This window comes from Coregonus clupeaformis, unplaced genomic scaffold (assembly GCF_020615455.1).
Source record: "Coregonus clupeaformis isolate EN_2021a unplaced genomic scaffold, ASM2061545v1 scaf0917, whole genome shotgun sequence".
Classification (NCBI taxonomy): Eukaryota; Metazoa; Chordata; class Actinopteri; order Salmoniformes; family Salmonidae; genus Coregonus; species Coregonus clupeaformis.
In genome coordinates this window covers 105,421-120,385 of record NW_025534371.1, presented here as the reverse complement: position 1 = coordinate 120,385, position 14,965 = coordinate 105,421, and the positions used below count along the sequence as shown (strand labels likewise).

At 41.4% G+C, this 14,965-nt stretch overlaps 1 protein-coding gene across 1 annotated transcript; it reads left to right on the top strand.

Annotated features, from left to right (window-relative positions):
• Positions 1–143: 143 nt before the first annotated feature.
• On the top strand, positions 144–9,452 carry LOC123485965 (polymeric immunoglobulin receptor-like). Its single transcript, XM_045217098.1, has 6 exons — positions 144–202; positions 2,463–2,470; positions 6,666–6,998; positions 8,422–8,850; positions 9,018–9,129; positions 9,326–9,452. Exons 1-6 carry the CDS (start codon positions 144–146, stop codon positions 9,426–9,428), a joined length of 1,044 nt encoding a protein of 347 aa, XP_045073033.1. The 3' UTR covers positions 9,429–9,452.
• Positions 9,453–14,965: the final 5,513 nt, after the last annotated feature.

Genomic DNA, 14,965 nt, shown 5'->3' with positions numbered 1-14,965 from the left:
CTCTCGCCTTTCGGGTGTTCGATGGGATATCGGCCCCCGCTCTTCCCTGAGCAAGAGGACAAGGTCAGCATACCCTCGGCCCAGATGTCCATCCGCCACTGTCGCCGTACCTGGAAGAGAGCCCGGCATGCTCTTCTCCAGGTATGGACGACAGGCGGACCGCCATCGGACCCCGGCTCCCCATTGTCGTCTCGGGCAGAGGGTATGGCTGACCACTCGGGATCTGCCCCTCCGGGTGGAGTTCCGCAAACTTTCACCCCGTTATATCGGCCCTTTCCCCATCTCTAAGACTCTTAGCCCCTCACCCTCCGTATACATCCCTCTTTTCATGTATCAAGGATTAAACCTCTGTCTCACAGCCCTCTGTCTCCTCTTTCCAGTAAACTAAGGGACAACAACACTTAAGCTTCTACTTCCAGCTTATACAAACTATATACATTTTACGGACACAGTATATTTTACAATAGCTCTCTTTTGTTTGTTTTTAGTCCCATCCTTCAGCTACCCTCAACCCATCCTATCTATCTCTGAAGACCATCCAGTTTTGATTTATATTTGCTATATATTTTTCAACTCTGCTGTTTCATAAAGGTTCTGAACCTATATACAAAATCAGAACTGTTTGTGGTCGCCATTGAACATTCACGTGTCCTGGTCTCCGTCTGCCCAAAATGAATTATTAACCCGAGTGGAGAGTCAAAGGACAATTGTGGAGGGGGTTCCCGGGGTTCAAACCAAATCTGTTAAAGTACAGGGCAGGGGAATTGATGAACAGTGGGGCATTTATCACATGTTACTGTTTAAGTACCTTAAGTTGGTTTCTGTAAACATTTACTTTGATTAATTTATGGCACCTTTTATTATGTTTTTTAGAATATTTTTTAGCAATTTTGAATGTATAGTTTCTTTATTGAATTTGATTGTTTCCGTAGGAGGGGGCTATGGCAATTTATAGGCTGGGGTAGAGCTCGTCCCGGACCTGGAGTCGCGGGCAGACCATGATAAGCAGATTCCACTAGCTTCCATAGCCACCGAGTCAGATTCCACAGCCACAAAGTCAACATTTTATTTAAGGTTAGGCATAAGGTTAGCAGTGTGGTTAGGTTAGGGTTAAGGTTAGGTTCAAAATATAATTTTAAGAACATCAATTGTAGAAATGGGTGGGGTTTATGACTTTGTGGCTATGGAAGCTAGTGACGACCATGAAATGCTGCATTCACGTGCTCATCAGAACTTCCTATTTCCTAGTTGTGGTGTCGGAAATACAACTTTGTTTCATTCATGTGCTTTTTAGTGATTTGGTCGGAACAATTCTTCAACTAATAAGAGTTTAGCTAGCATACTTAACATTGACAATATGGTCAAACTAGCTACATTATACATACTGATGAGGCTGTAGTGGTCAAAAACGTATTTGTTGTCATCCTTTGGTTGAAAAGGTTAAAAGGTCAGTGGTGAAACTTGACAACTTGACAACTCGGGCAGCAACATTTTCTCGGTTTCCCCTTGTAATTCCGACTTGGAGGGTTTTTCATGTGAAAATTCCCAGTCGGAACTAGGGAATTTCAAAGAAATCCGACAGCACGTGAACGCGGCAATGATCCTTTAATGCAGAAGCATGTAACGTTTAGAGCCCAAGACATATGGGTATCGACTGAAAACCAAGTTGAAGTCTAGTCTCGTGTTTTTCAAAATTTGTAATTTTTTGGTGTGGTTTTCCTGTTTTTGTCCCGCACTGCAAATATTCCTCACTGGATTCTGGAACTCCAACAACCTTTTTGTCAAATAAACCAATGGTGACACCATACCAGCCGCTGCCAACCAACCCTACAGTTTAGCTAAGCAGTCTTTTATCAACATGTAATGCATTGAGTTAACCTGAAACCTGTAGTCTTGTGGTACAGCAGCTTCCTGAGCTACTGCTGATTCGCTACCTTACAGGACAATGTGGTTTGGAGCTGTGTCTATGACCAGGGTTCATTTCCTGGACAACGTTTATTGTTTCTATTTCTATTCCTTTCTAGTCTAATTCTTTTTAAGACAGAGAGGGTTCATATCTGGATTTTGGCAAAACACCTTAAAATCACATAGACTGGAAGTCTAATCATGGGTTTACTTTGAAGCTGATTTTTGGTCTGGTCTGTGGAGATATTGGTCTAACTTTATTGGGAACAAATACATCAAGTAAGTACATAAATAAAGAATTGAAATCAATTAATTGGAATAAATCAAATCATATCAATTGTAATGACTGATCCACAGAATGTATTGTTACCAGCCAATCAGGGGTATGTTCACTTTAACAGAAGCAGAATGAGGGGTACAGACAGTGATGTGTATAGGAGTCATTGTCTTTGGTGCCTCTGTCCTTGACACATACATTTGTGTACAGGTACTATAACACAGAAACACAAACCACACATGGCTCTTCATCTCTCCCTCCTCCTCCTCCTCTTCTCCAGACTCTCAGGTAAGGGTAAAATGTTTTTATGAAGTGAAAAAGTCTCATGCTTGAAGTCAGACAAAATATTAGCTAGCCTACATATTCAGCCCACACTCATCCCTGCCATACCAGCCATTTTGTACACTACTCACTCCGACTGTTGTCCTTGTCCACCTGAATGGGTAATTGGTAGCAGTGGCGGCTCCTGAAAAAATTCTCAGGAGGGGCAATTTTTCTGATGATTTAGGTGACCTACACACAGTGGCGGCTCCTGAAAAAATTCTCAGGAGGGGCAATTTTTCTGATGATTTAGGTGACCTACACACATTTTTAAAAAGATATGTCCAGCAACAACATGAAGACAGGGGCAGCATATAAGTCAATACCAGAATCATTTATTGACTGATCTCAGGGAGTGCTCCTAATCTCAGCTTGTTACCTGTATAAAAGACACCTGTCCACAGAAGCAATCAATCAATCAGATTCCAAACTCTCCACCATGGCCAAGACCAAAGAGCTCTCCAAGGATGTCAGGGACAAAATTGGAGACCTACACAAGGCTGGAATAATAATAATAATAATAATATGCCATTTAGCAGACGCTTTTATCCAAAGCGACTTACAGTCATGCGTGCATACATTTTTGTGTATGGGTGGTCCCGGGGATCGAACCCACTACCTTGGCGTTACAAGCGCCGTGCTCTACCAGCTGAGCTACAGAAAGTGGATACTCATGGATGCGCATCGCAATTGTAAAATGTCAACACAATTGGAGACACCACGTCATTTTTGGAGACATGTTATTGACAGTAAACTATTGTAGATGCGACTGCTAACTAAATAAAACATTTTAGCTGGCTAGCTAATCATCTTAGCTAAATGTGGGGCAAACAATTCAGTTATTTACCGTTAATTTGAGGGATTGGGGTGAAAGAAATCGAGTTACATAGTGATACTTTACGATATACTGTATTGACAATATCGCAATATAACCATATCCACCCTGTCCAAAGTCTCTACTTGGTCTCAGTTCTCCAGTAAACTTGTGATTATCAACACTAACCTCATCGTTGTGGCGGCGGACAGCTAGCCTGTATCCCTCATCCAGTTGAGTGGCAATGTTATTTTTTCGTTCGTACCATTTTTTGGAAAATCCTCGGGTGTAGGACTTCCCCCCTTTAGTAGAAACCTGTTGAATTATTAAATTTGGTCTGGGAGGTCCTAATTGTTTCGTTGCCAATTTATCTTCATTTGTTCGCCGACAAAAAGGAAATTCTTTCAAAGACACAATCGAGTTGCACTGAAGCCTAGCCATGTTGATAGTAGTAGTGAATTGATTGACGCTGCTACCCTCTCTTTTCTTAGTTACGTTCATGTGACGAAAGCGCGTAAGTGCAAGCCCACAGACACCCATTGAGATTGTATTGAAGGCTCTGAAATTTGAAAAAAATAGATTTTACATGGGAGTCTATGACAGAAGTTCTGGGCGATTTTCAATCTGACTGAAATCGCCCCAAAAGGGGGTGGAGCCATTTGAAGCACGACTTTAGCCTGATTCGACATTTAGTGGCAGTGTGGCACTGTGGCAGATCAGACGTATAGATTACAACACTGATAACTACTGTTGCCGTGATATAATTGATTAGAAAAAAAATCCCTTCCTTTTCCCGTTTGGCAGTGCGTCGCCCATATCGCCCTATTGAACAGGCCGTCCCTGCCTACACACATTTAAAAAAAGATATGTCCAGCAACAACATGAAGACAGGGGCAGCATATAAGTCAATACCAGAAGCATTTATTGACTGATCTCAAAAGTGTTGGCTTACCAGGGTTGGTGGAGCCCTCAGTTTCATCTTTGCCTCGCAAAGCTAACTCAAACACTCCGCAAAACTTCACACACTGGATTAGCCGGCTGAGGATGTGGCGGTTCTTGCTAATGTCGTAGTAAATATATTTGTTATAGTGAATATGGAATATGATATGTTGAGTAAAATGTTGTGCTAAGATCTATTTAGGTCAGGAGCTGGTTATAAGTTCTGTTCCTATCCAATAACAATGGACAAAAGGGTCCTATCTTGTCAGCCTTGTCAGCAGGTGGCCAAGGACAACACCCACGCCATAGGCCTCTCAGTTCTTCCAACTCACGAGTTCTTGCTCTGAGGACACACACACACACAAACACACACACACACACATCATCACTGTTAAACACACACACACACACACATCATCACTGTTAAACACACACACACACACACACACACACAAAAATCCCCTCTCTTAGGCTGAACATTTGAAGACAGAGAACCCGACTCAGAGCCAATGCAACAGTGACAGTAGCCTGCAGGGGACCTCGCCCAACTCATCAGGACCAATCAGAAGATCAGAACTACTAGATTGAACCTACTTCATTTATTGCATAAAATGTCTGCACACAATGTTTCGGGGCTCTCTTCAGATAATAATAATAATAATAATAATAATAATAATAATAATAATAATATGCCATTTAGCAGACGCTTTTATCCAAAGCGACTTACAGTCATGCGTGCATACATTTTTGTGTATGGGTGGTCCCGGGGATCGAACCCACTACCTTGGCGTTACAAGCACCATGCTCTACCAGCTGAGCTACAGAAAGTGGATACTCATGGATGCGCATTGCAATTGTAAAATGTCAACACAATTGGAGACACCACGTCATTTTTGGAGACATGTTATTGACAGTAAACTATTGTAGATGCGACTGCTAACTAACTAAAACATTTTAGCTGGCTAGCTAATCATCTTAGCTAAATGTGGGGCAAACAATTCAGTTATTTACCATTAATTTGAGGGATTGGGGTGAAAGAAATCGAGTTACATAGTGATACTTTACGATATACTGTATTGACAATATCGCAATATTTTAGCGCTAGTTGGCTGTACCTGCACCAAAACACCATTATTGTTCCTTCATAGCTTGTTCTCAATCTTTTCACATTGGGAGCCAATTTGTTTTCAGCACTTTTATTTCCATGACTGATCAAAACTCGTTCTCATGGCTTTCTGATCCCTCTGCAACAGACATATGGTGCGCAATAAAATCACAGTATCGAATCGTAATACGTATAGAATCATGAGACTCGCAATGCTGATGCATATATCTTATCGTGAGGTTCCTGGCAATTCCCAGCCCAAGTTCATTTGCCACAACAAATCTCTTCGCTAGCAAACGCGATGTCTTCTCCAAAACGGCAATGTGTCTCCAGCAATGTTTACTTTTTTGACGTTCTATGGCATCTCCACTTTCCAAGCATATATGACCACATGTAATATTTTGGTAAGTGATGCAAATAGTGAACTATGTAGGGCCAGGATGTAAAATATATGTAGCTGCAGCAATTTCTCTTATCTGATATGGTAAGTAATGGGGCTTAATTTATAGCTCCCTAAGAGTTTGACGAACGGGTCCGTGAACGCGATTCCAGATATATTTACCTCTGAATAAACTGCCTTTATTACACCATATCCACATCCAGTAAACTTGTGATTATCAACACTAACCTCATCGTTGTGGCGGCGGACAGCTAGCCTGTATCCCTCGTCATCCAGTTGAGTGAGTGGCAATGTCTTTTTCGTTCGTACCAATTTTTGGAAAATCCTCGGGTGTAGGACTTTCCGCCTTTAGTAGAAACCTGTTGAATTATTAAATTTGGTCTGGGAGGTCCTAATTGTTTCGTTGCCAATTTATCTTAATTTGTTCGCCGACAAAAAGGAACTTCTTTCAAACAATCCACTCTTTTCTCAGTTACGTTCATGGTTACGTAACGTATGATGACAGCGTAAGTGCAAGCCCACAGACACCCATTGAGATTGTATTGAAGGCTCTGAAATTTGAAAAAAATAGATTTTACATGGGAGCCTATGACAGAAGTTCTGGGCGATTTTCAACCTGACTGAAATCGCCCCAAAAGGGGGTGGAGCCATTTGAAGCACGACTTTAGCCTGATTCAACATTTAGTGGCAGTGTGGCACTGTGGCAGATCAGACGTATAGATTACAACACTGATAACTACTGTTGCCGTGATATAATTGATTAGAAAAAAAATCCCTTCCTTTTCCCGTTTGGCAGTGCGTCGCCCATATCGCCCTATTGAACAGGCCGTCCCTGATTGGTAGACCACCTTCAGTTGACCGAAAGGACTGAGTCTAAATGTGTTTTCTGTTGCTGTGTCTGCAGGTACCCAGGCAGGGGAGTACGGTGTATCCACAGTGAGTAAGGTGTCTGTGAAGACAGGAAACTCCATCACCATCCCATGTCGCTATAATCTGAGATACATAGAATATGTCAAATACTGGTGTCAAGGAGATTACTGGAATTCTTGTTCTGCTCTAGTACGCACAGACCAACCAAAGATATCTGGGACGGTGTCAATCTCTGATGATGTCACCCGAAGAATCTTCTCTGTTACCATGACTGATCTGCAGCCAGAGGACTCTGGGTATTACTGGTGTGCTGTGGAGACTACAGGAAGAGATCAACATACATACTTGCACCTGTCAGTTACCACAGGTTAGCTCCCCATACCTCTCCTCAATCACACTGTTTTTTTTATTTGTTCATTATGACACAGCTATGTAGCTATTGATTTGGGGAAGACTGTTTTAAGGCTCTAAATACAATGCATTTACATGGCTATACATATAGGCAGATACAATGTATGTATGGAGTGTGTTTTCATTGTGGGTTTACATTGTTATACTGTGGAGAACAGAAACACTTTATTATGAAGGGATTCTACATACGGACTTCATAACACATTCATAAGCCATGCATAATGAAATCAAAATCACAACCAAATGCTGATTTATTAATTATCTTTGAGACATTAAATTGAAATACTGTAGAATTCCATTCTTCCTATTGAAGACCGCTCCTTCTGAGGAGTACCAATATGGCGGACGGTGGCTTCAAAGCCTCTCATTGGCCAATACATAGCATCAGCAATCTAGTGTTTGTATGCACTGAGTGTACAAAACATTAGGAAAACCTTCCTAATATTGAGTTGCACCACATTTTGACCTCAAAACAGCCTCAATTCGTCAGGGCATGGACTCTACAAGGTGTCAAATGTGTTCCACAGAGATGCTGGCCCATGTTGATGTCAAAGATACGGCCGAGGCTGCCCCTCCTCCTCGTTCGGGCAGGCTTTGGCGGTCGTCGTCACCGCAGTACTAGCTGCCACCGATCGATGTTTCTGTGTCTCACTAGTTCTGTCTGTATTGTTCACACCTGTTACTCATTAGGCTTATTAGTTTCCCTATATTACCTCTGTTTTCCCTCCTGAGTGTGTGCGTGATTGTTCTTTGTTACGTCGTCTGTTGAGCTGTTGTTTTTGCTCTTCCCTGCGTGGAGGGTTTGCTATATTTACTTGGAGTCGAGTAAAGCCATTTATTCTCAGTTCTGTGTCCTGCGCCTGATTCCGTTTCCCCACTGCACCCAGACGCTGACAGTTGACTCCAATGCTTCCCACAGTTGTGTGAAGTTGGCTGGATATCCTTTGGGTGGTGGACCATTCTTGATACACATGGGAAACGGTTGAGCGTGAAAAACCCAGCAGCGTTGCAGTTCTTGACACACTCAAACCGGTGCGCCTGGCACGTACTACCATACCCCGTTCAAAGGCACTTAAATATTTGTTATTGCCCATTCACCCTCTTAATGGCATAAATACACAATCCATGTCTCAATTTGCTCAAGGCTTAAAAATCCTTCTTTAACCTGTCTCTTTTCCTTCATCTACACTGATTGAAGCGGATTTAACAAGTGACATTAATAAAGGATACTAGCTTTCACCTGGATTCACCTGGTCAGTCTATGTCATGGAGAGAGCAGGTGTTCTTAATGTTTTGTACACTCAGTGTACATCATTGTCTATGAAATGACATGCGTTGCTTCTCCCTTGGTGAATTTGTGTCTGTACCTCTGTGTTCAGGTACTCCAGGACTCTATGTGGACCAACAGGAGGTGACTGGAGTTGAAGGAGGGAGTGTCACTGTCTGTTGTCACTATAGTAACACTGTGGCTAAGAAGTGGTTGTGGTGTAAGATGGGTATCTACTATGTCCCCTTGGTGGGAAGATATTCAGGTCTTTTAGATGGAACATCAGTGACATCACAGCAGACCATTGATAACAACAACAGACACATTTTAACAGTGACTCTGAATGGATTGAATATGGGGGATACTGGCTGGTACTGGTGTTCCACAGGTGACCTACAGATGCCTGTTCACATCACTGTCAATCAACTGACCACAACACAGAGTATCACACCTGCCTCCACCACCACCCCTACCCCCACTTCCACCATCACCATCTCCACTGTCGATCAACTGACCACAACGCAGACTGACACCATCATCAGTAAGTAATGAGAGACCAGTTTTAACCAAATATAGTGAAATTAGTCTTTCAAATTCACAGAATTCAACTTAAGTCATTTTGCATACATGATACATTGATATATCACGCTGAAATTGTGTCACTTAAACACTAATAAATGAAATACAGAAATTGTTGAACCTTGACAGAAAAGCTGACCCCTCAAGACATCTCTCTGACCTCACCCACAACTGTAGTTCCTGCTGTGTCCTCTTCCACCTCTCAGGCCCCAGTCAACAACACACACGATGGAGCCCAAGGGTAGGTGAACACTACCACCTCTTTAGTCGGTACTCAATAAGCAAAAAGGTCATTTATTTTAATTATTGGTTGAATAAATTGTGTTGTTTTAAAATAAAAAAATAAATGCCTTCTGTATGCCTCAGTCTTCAACTAACACTGTCTGGTTGCAATTTGCATAGTGTCATGTCCTCAAAGCAATGTTGTTCTTCTACAGATGGGAAAGAACACTCTTCTACCTTCCGAAAACTGTTAATGCAGTGCTCTTCCTCCTGTGCACCATCATTGCTGTGGTGAAGTTCATGGCAAACCGACTCTGAGGTCAAACAGGATGAGTAGAAACTAGATTTATTTAGCATTTGCACATTTTTCATTGGATATGTCTTCACCTTCTTCACCTTCTTCTCCTTCTCTAGCTTTATTGGTATATTTAAATTCTTTGCTAATAAACATTTTTTACTCTTCTCAAGATCATCTGTTACGAAATTCTGTGAAATTACAGTGCCTTCGGAAAGTATTCAGACCCCTTTACTTTTTCCACATTTTGTTACGTTACAGCCTTAATAAAAATCCTCAACAATTTACACACAATACCCCATAATGTTTTTTAGAAATGTTTGCTAATTTATAAAAAATAAAAACCAGAAATACCTAATTTACATACGTATTCTGACCCTTTGATATGAGACTCGAAATTGAGCTCATGTGCATCCTGTTTCCATTGATCATCCTTGAGATGGTTCTACAACTTCATTGGAGTCCACCTGTGGTAAATCAAATAAAGAATAATATGGTCAATTCAATTGATTGGACATGATTTGGAAAGTCACACACCTGTCTATATAAGGTCCCACAGTTGACAGTGCATGGAGGTCCATAGAGCTCGGAGAGAGGATTGTGACGAGGCACAGATCTGGGGAAGGGTACCAAAATATTTCTGCAGCATTGAAGGTCCCCAAGAACACAGTGGCCTCTATCATTCTTAAGTGGATGAAGTTTGGAACCCCCAAGACGGTCACCAAGGGTCTTGGTCAGGGAGGTGACCAATAACCCAAAGGTCACTCTGACAGAGCTCTTGAGTTTCTCTGTGGAGATGGGAGAACCTTCCAGAAGGACAAGCATCTCTCCAGCACTCCACCAATCAGGCCTTTATGGTAGAGTGGCCAGACGGAAGCTACTCCTCAGTAAAAGGCACATGACAACCCTCTTGGAATTTGCCAAAAGGCACCTAAAGACTCTCAGACCATGAGAAACAAGATTCTCTGGTCTGATGAAACCAAGATTGAATTCTTTGGCCTGAATGCCAAGCGTCACATCAGTAGGAAACCTGGCACCATCCCTACGGTGAAGCACGGTAGTGGCAGTGCCATGCTGTGGGGATGTCTTTCAACGGCAGGGACTGGGAGACTAGTCAGGATCGAGGTAAAGATGAACAGAGCAAAGTACAGAGAAATCCTTGATGAAAACCTGCTCCAGAGTGTTTAGGACCTCAGACTGGGGCGAAGGTTCACCTTCCAACAGGACAACGGCCCTAAGCACACAGCCAAGACAACGCAGGAGTGGCTTCGGGACAAGTCTCTGAATTTCCTTGAGTGGCCCTGCCTTGGCCCGGACTTGAACCTGATCGAACATCTCTGTAGCGATCTGAAAATTGCTTTGCAGCAATGCTCCCCATCCAACCTGACAGAGCTTGGGAGGATCTGCAGAGAAGAATGGGAGAAACTCCCCAAATACAGGTGTGCCAAGCTTTTAGCGTCATACCCAAGAAGACTTGAGGCTGTAATCGCTGCCAAAGGTGCTTCAACAAAATACTGAGCTTTCATTTTTTAATTTGTTTATAAATTTACATTTGCTCAAATTTCAAAAAAATAGTTTTTGCTTTGTCATTATGGGGTAGTGTGTGTAGTTTGATGAGGGTTAAAAACAATTTAATCCATTTTAGAATAAGGCTGTAACGTAACAAAATGTGGAAAAAGTCAAGGGGTCTGAATACTTTCCGAATGAACTGTGTAGGAGGTAATTTGCTGTGTTGGAGGCAAAAATAGAACGTTTAGCTCAGTGTTTAACATGATGTCATGGAATGAGTTAGTTTACCAGAAACCTGCCGTGTGGTACAGCAGCTTCCTCAGCTAACTTTAACACTTTAGGTTGGAGGACATCTGTGGTTTTGAGCTGCGTCTATGACCAGCTTTCATCTCTAAGTAGAAGGCAGTCATCACTCCATCTCTGCAGCACCTGCCCTCTCAATTCTATAAATGTCTTTGTGTAATCATTAGTGACCTATTTTCCGGCAGAGGGTAACAGGATAATAGTGACTCTTGGTCCCAAAGAGCCCTTAGAGAATGTTGGAAGCTGAAAACATTGTAGTGACTATGAGTTTTGGGTTAAACTAGTATATATAATGCAATAGTTGCTATCTTTCACTGAGGGGGGCATGTACACAAATATTTTGAGCTTTCTTCAGGATAAAACACACACACGTTTGTTTTACTGTATTTGTGGGGATCAAAAAAGTATGCCCATTCAAAATCATTTTTTCCCTAACCCTAATGCTAATTCTAACCTAAACCCTAACCGTAACCCTAAACCTAACCCCTAAACCTAAAATAGCCTTTTACCTTGTAGGGACCAGTGAAATGTCCCCACTTGTCCCAACTTGTCCTTGTTTTACTGTCATTGTAAGGACATCTGGTCCCCACAAGGATAGTAGAACTAAACCACACACACACACACACACACACACACACACACACACACACACACACACACAAAACAAGGTTACATTTTAATTTGTTTGTTTTTAGCATGATTTATGAATCCTGAGTTCTTGAGTTGTTTCGTAGTTGATTTTTGGTCGTCTGGTTTACTGTAACAAATCCTCTCCTTGTTGAATCAAAGCCTTGGACTACTATTCTGTCTTTACCTTCTCCAGCTTTAATGGAAAATATAAATGATTTGCTAATAAACTTTTTTAAAGACATTATACTGTTCTCAAAATCATTTGTTACAAGATTATGTGCTCTGTGAGTTTAGGTGTGAAATTGTTGTATCAGAAATAGTTGGCTGTGTTGGAGCCAACAATAGAATTTATAACTCAGTAGTTAACATCATGTCATGGAACCTGCAGCCTTCTGGAACTGCAACTTCCTGACATAACTTTAACACTTTAGGTTGGAGGACATCTGAGGTTTTGAGTTGTGTCTACTGTGAACAGGGTTCATTTCCTGTATAGAAGGCAGCCATCACTCCATCTCTGCAGCATCTGCCCTCTCAATTCTATACATTTCTTTGTGTAATCATTAGTGACCTATTTTCCAGCAGAAGGTAACAGGATAATTGTGACTATTGCTCCCAAAGAGCCCTTGCTGAAAGGGGCAGTGCAGTCAAAAATGTGAGTTTCTTGTTTGTTTTTAAATTATATTTCCACACAATGAGGTTGAAATAATACTGTGAAATTGTAACACATTTGGATAATGCCCTTTTAGTGTAAGAGCTTTTTGAAGAAAAAACGCCAGGATTTTCAGATGTTCAAGTGGGATGGAGTTTTTGACCCACAGAATGACATCACAATCTGAAATGATTATTCTGATTCTGTTTTATTTGCATATGTATCCTCCTACTTTGAAGGGGTAAGCTGGGTAGGCTCTAGTCTATACAATCCTCTCCGCCAATCAGGGCTCTGTATTTAAATATATTTAAATTTGTATCAACACGCACACATGATCACACAGAGCATTTCAATGTCAAATGGAGGCTCAGGAAAATAAATCATGAAAAATGTATTTTTGATTTGTTTTCATGAAATGAACACAGATAGTGATTTAAAAATAAAACGAAACTGCATGGGGGCTTGAACAACGTTGTAGTGACTATGATTTTGGGGTTAAACTAGTCCATATGATGCAATAGTTGCTAACTACCACTGAGGGGGGCATGTACACACAAACAGAAGCAAGAAGAGTTAAAGTGAGGTCTGTGAACATTGGGAAGTAGAGTAATTCTCGACTGGTGCCTTTGTCCTTGACTGATCTACACATTAGTACACAGATACTGTGTCACACACACAGACTCAAACTTTCACGACTCCCCACCTCTTTGACCTCTTTCATGGGGCCCATGCCCACCTCTTTCACCTCTATAATGGGGCCCATGCCCACCTTTTTGACGTCTTTGATGGGTCTAATGCCCACCTCTTTGACCTCTTTGATGGGGCCCATGCCCACCTCTTTGACCTCTATGATGGGGCCCATGCCCACCTCTTTGACCTCTTTGATGGGGCCCATGCCCACCTCTCTGACGGCCCCTTGTCCACCAGCTCTTTGATTTCTCCCTCCCCCTTGCTGTCTATCCTGCTCCTTGTTAAAGAAATTGCAAGTGTTCACACACACCCTTTTATATGGTGACCAATAGTGGTTGCACTATGTTTTACATTTTAGTCATTTAGCAGACGCTCTTATCCAGAGCGACTTACAGTTAGTGATTGCATACATTTTCATACTGGCCCCCGTGGGAAACGAACCCACAACCCTGGCGTTGCAAGCGCCATGCTCTACCAACTGAGCTACAGGGGACTATGTGAAATCAATTAGTAATAATGAATATTCATTATGTATGGTTATCATGTATCATACATGTCATTTAGATGTTTATACTATACAAACACACATTGTATTTATGTAGTTCTCTAAATACATATATAGTAGACAAACCAGTCAAAAATCAATAGGTTTACCAACGGTTAAGTGACTAACCATTAAGCGCCGTTGGATTGCATGATGGTCAAATGTATTTAAACAAATGTGAAGAGAATCATATGAAAAGTATTGTGATTATTACATTGTTAAAGGCAATTACTTTATATGAAAGGTATTTCTAGATGAAACACTGATCATGTTTGGTGAAAAGGTTTGTGTGATTTTGTGTTTTGTACTTAGTCAATTGAAAATGTGCTTAAAGTTTTGAAAAAACAGCCTTTTTGATGATCTGTTTTGAGTTTTGTACTAAGAGTTGTGAAATGTTACCACATACATGTGAAAATAGTATGAAAGCGATAAAAAAAAAGACATTTTATTCTTCTCAAGATCATTTGTGATTTTGAGAGTGACATTCTGATGTATCTGAAGTAGTTTGCTGTATTGGAGCCAACAACAGAATGAATAGCTCAGTATTTAACATGACATTATGGAATGAGTTTAGCTTAAACTTGCAGCATTCTCAGCTAACTTTCACACTTATGCTTAGAGGACATCTGTGGTTGTGAGCTGTACATTTCCTGTATAGAAAAGGGAGAGAGACAGAGAGCGTTCTTGTTGAACGTAAAACCACATCAGACTGGGTTGTGGTCCAGAGGACCCTGAACCGTGACCTGGTTTAAAGTGAGAGTTTGTGGAGGTCTTGGTCTAGTCCCCATCACTACATCTCTGTAGCAGATGACCCCTCAAATCTATCAATGTCTAGCACATAGAGTACATTTATCATATAGTTTCTTATATACTGAAATATTGATTTTGCCAATGTGGTGTATGTCGCCCAATTATCGAATATTTGTAATCATTAGCAGTCTATTTTTCAGTAGAGGGTAACAGGATAGTAGTGACTCTTGGTCCCAAAACCCTTAGAGAAAGATGAAATATATTTTAGTGACTATGATTTTGGGGTTAAACTAGTCCATATGATGCAATAGTTGCTATCTGCCACTGAGGGGGCCAAGTACACACAAACAGAAGCAGGAAGAGAGTTACAGACAGTGAAGTCTATTAACATTAGGAAGTAGAGTCATTCTGGCTGGTACCTTGGTACTTGACAAACATTTGTGCTCAGGTACCATATAATATACCAGGCAGACTGAAACCTTCAC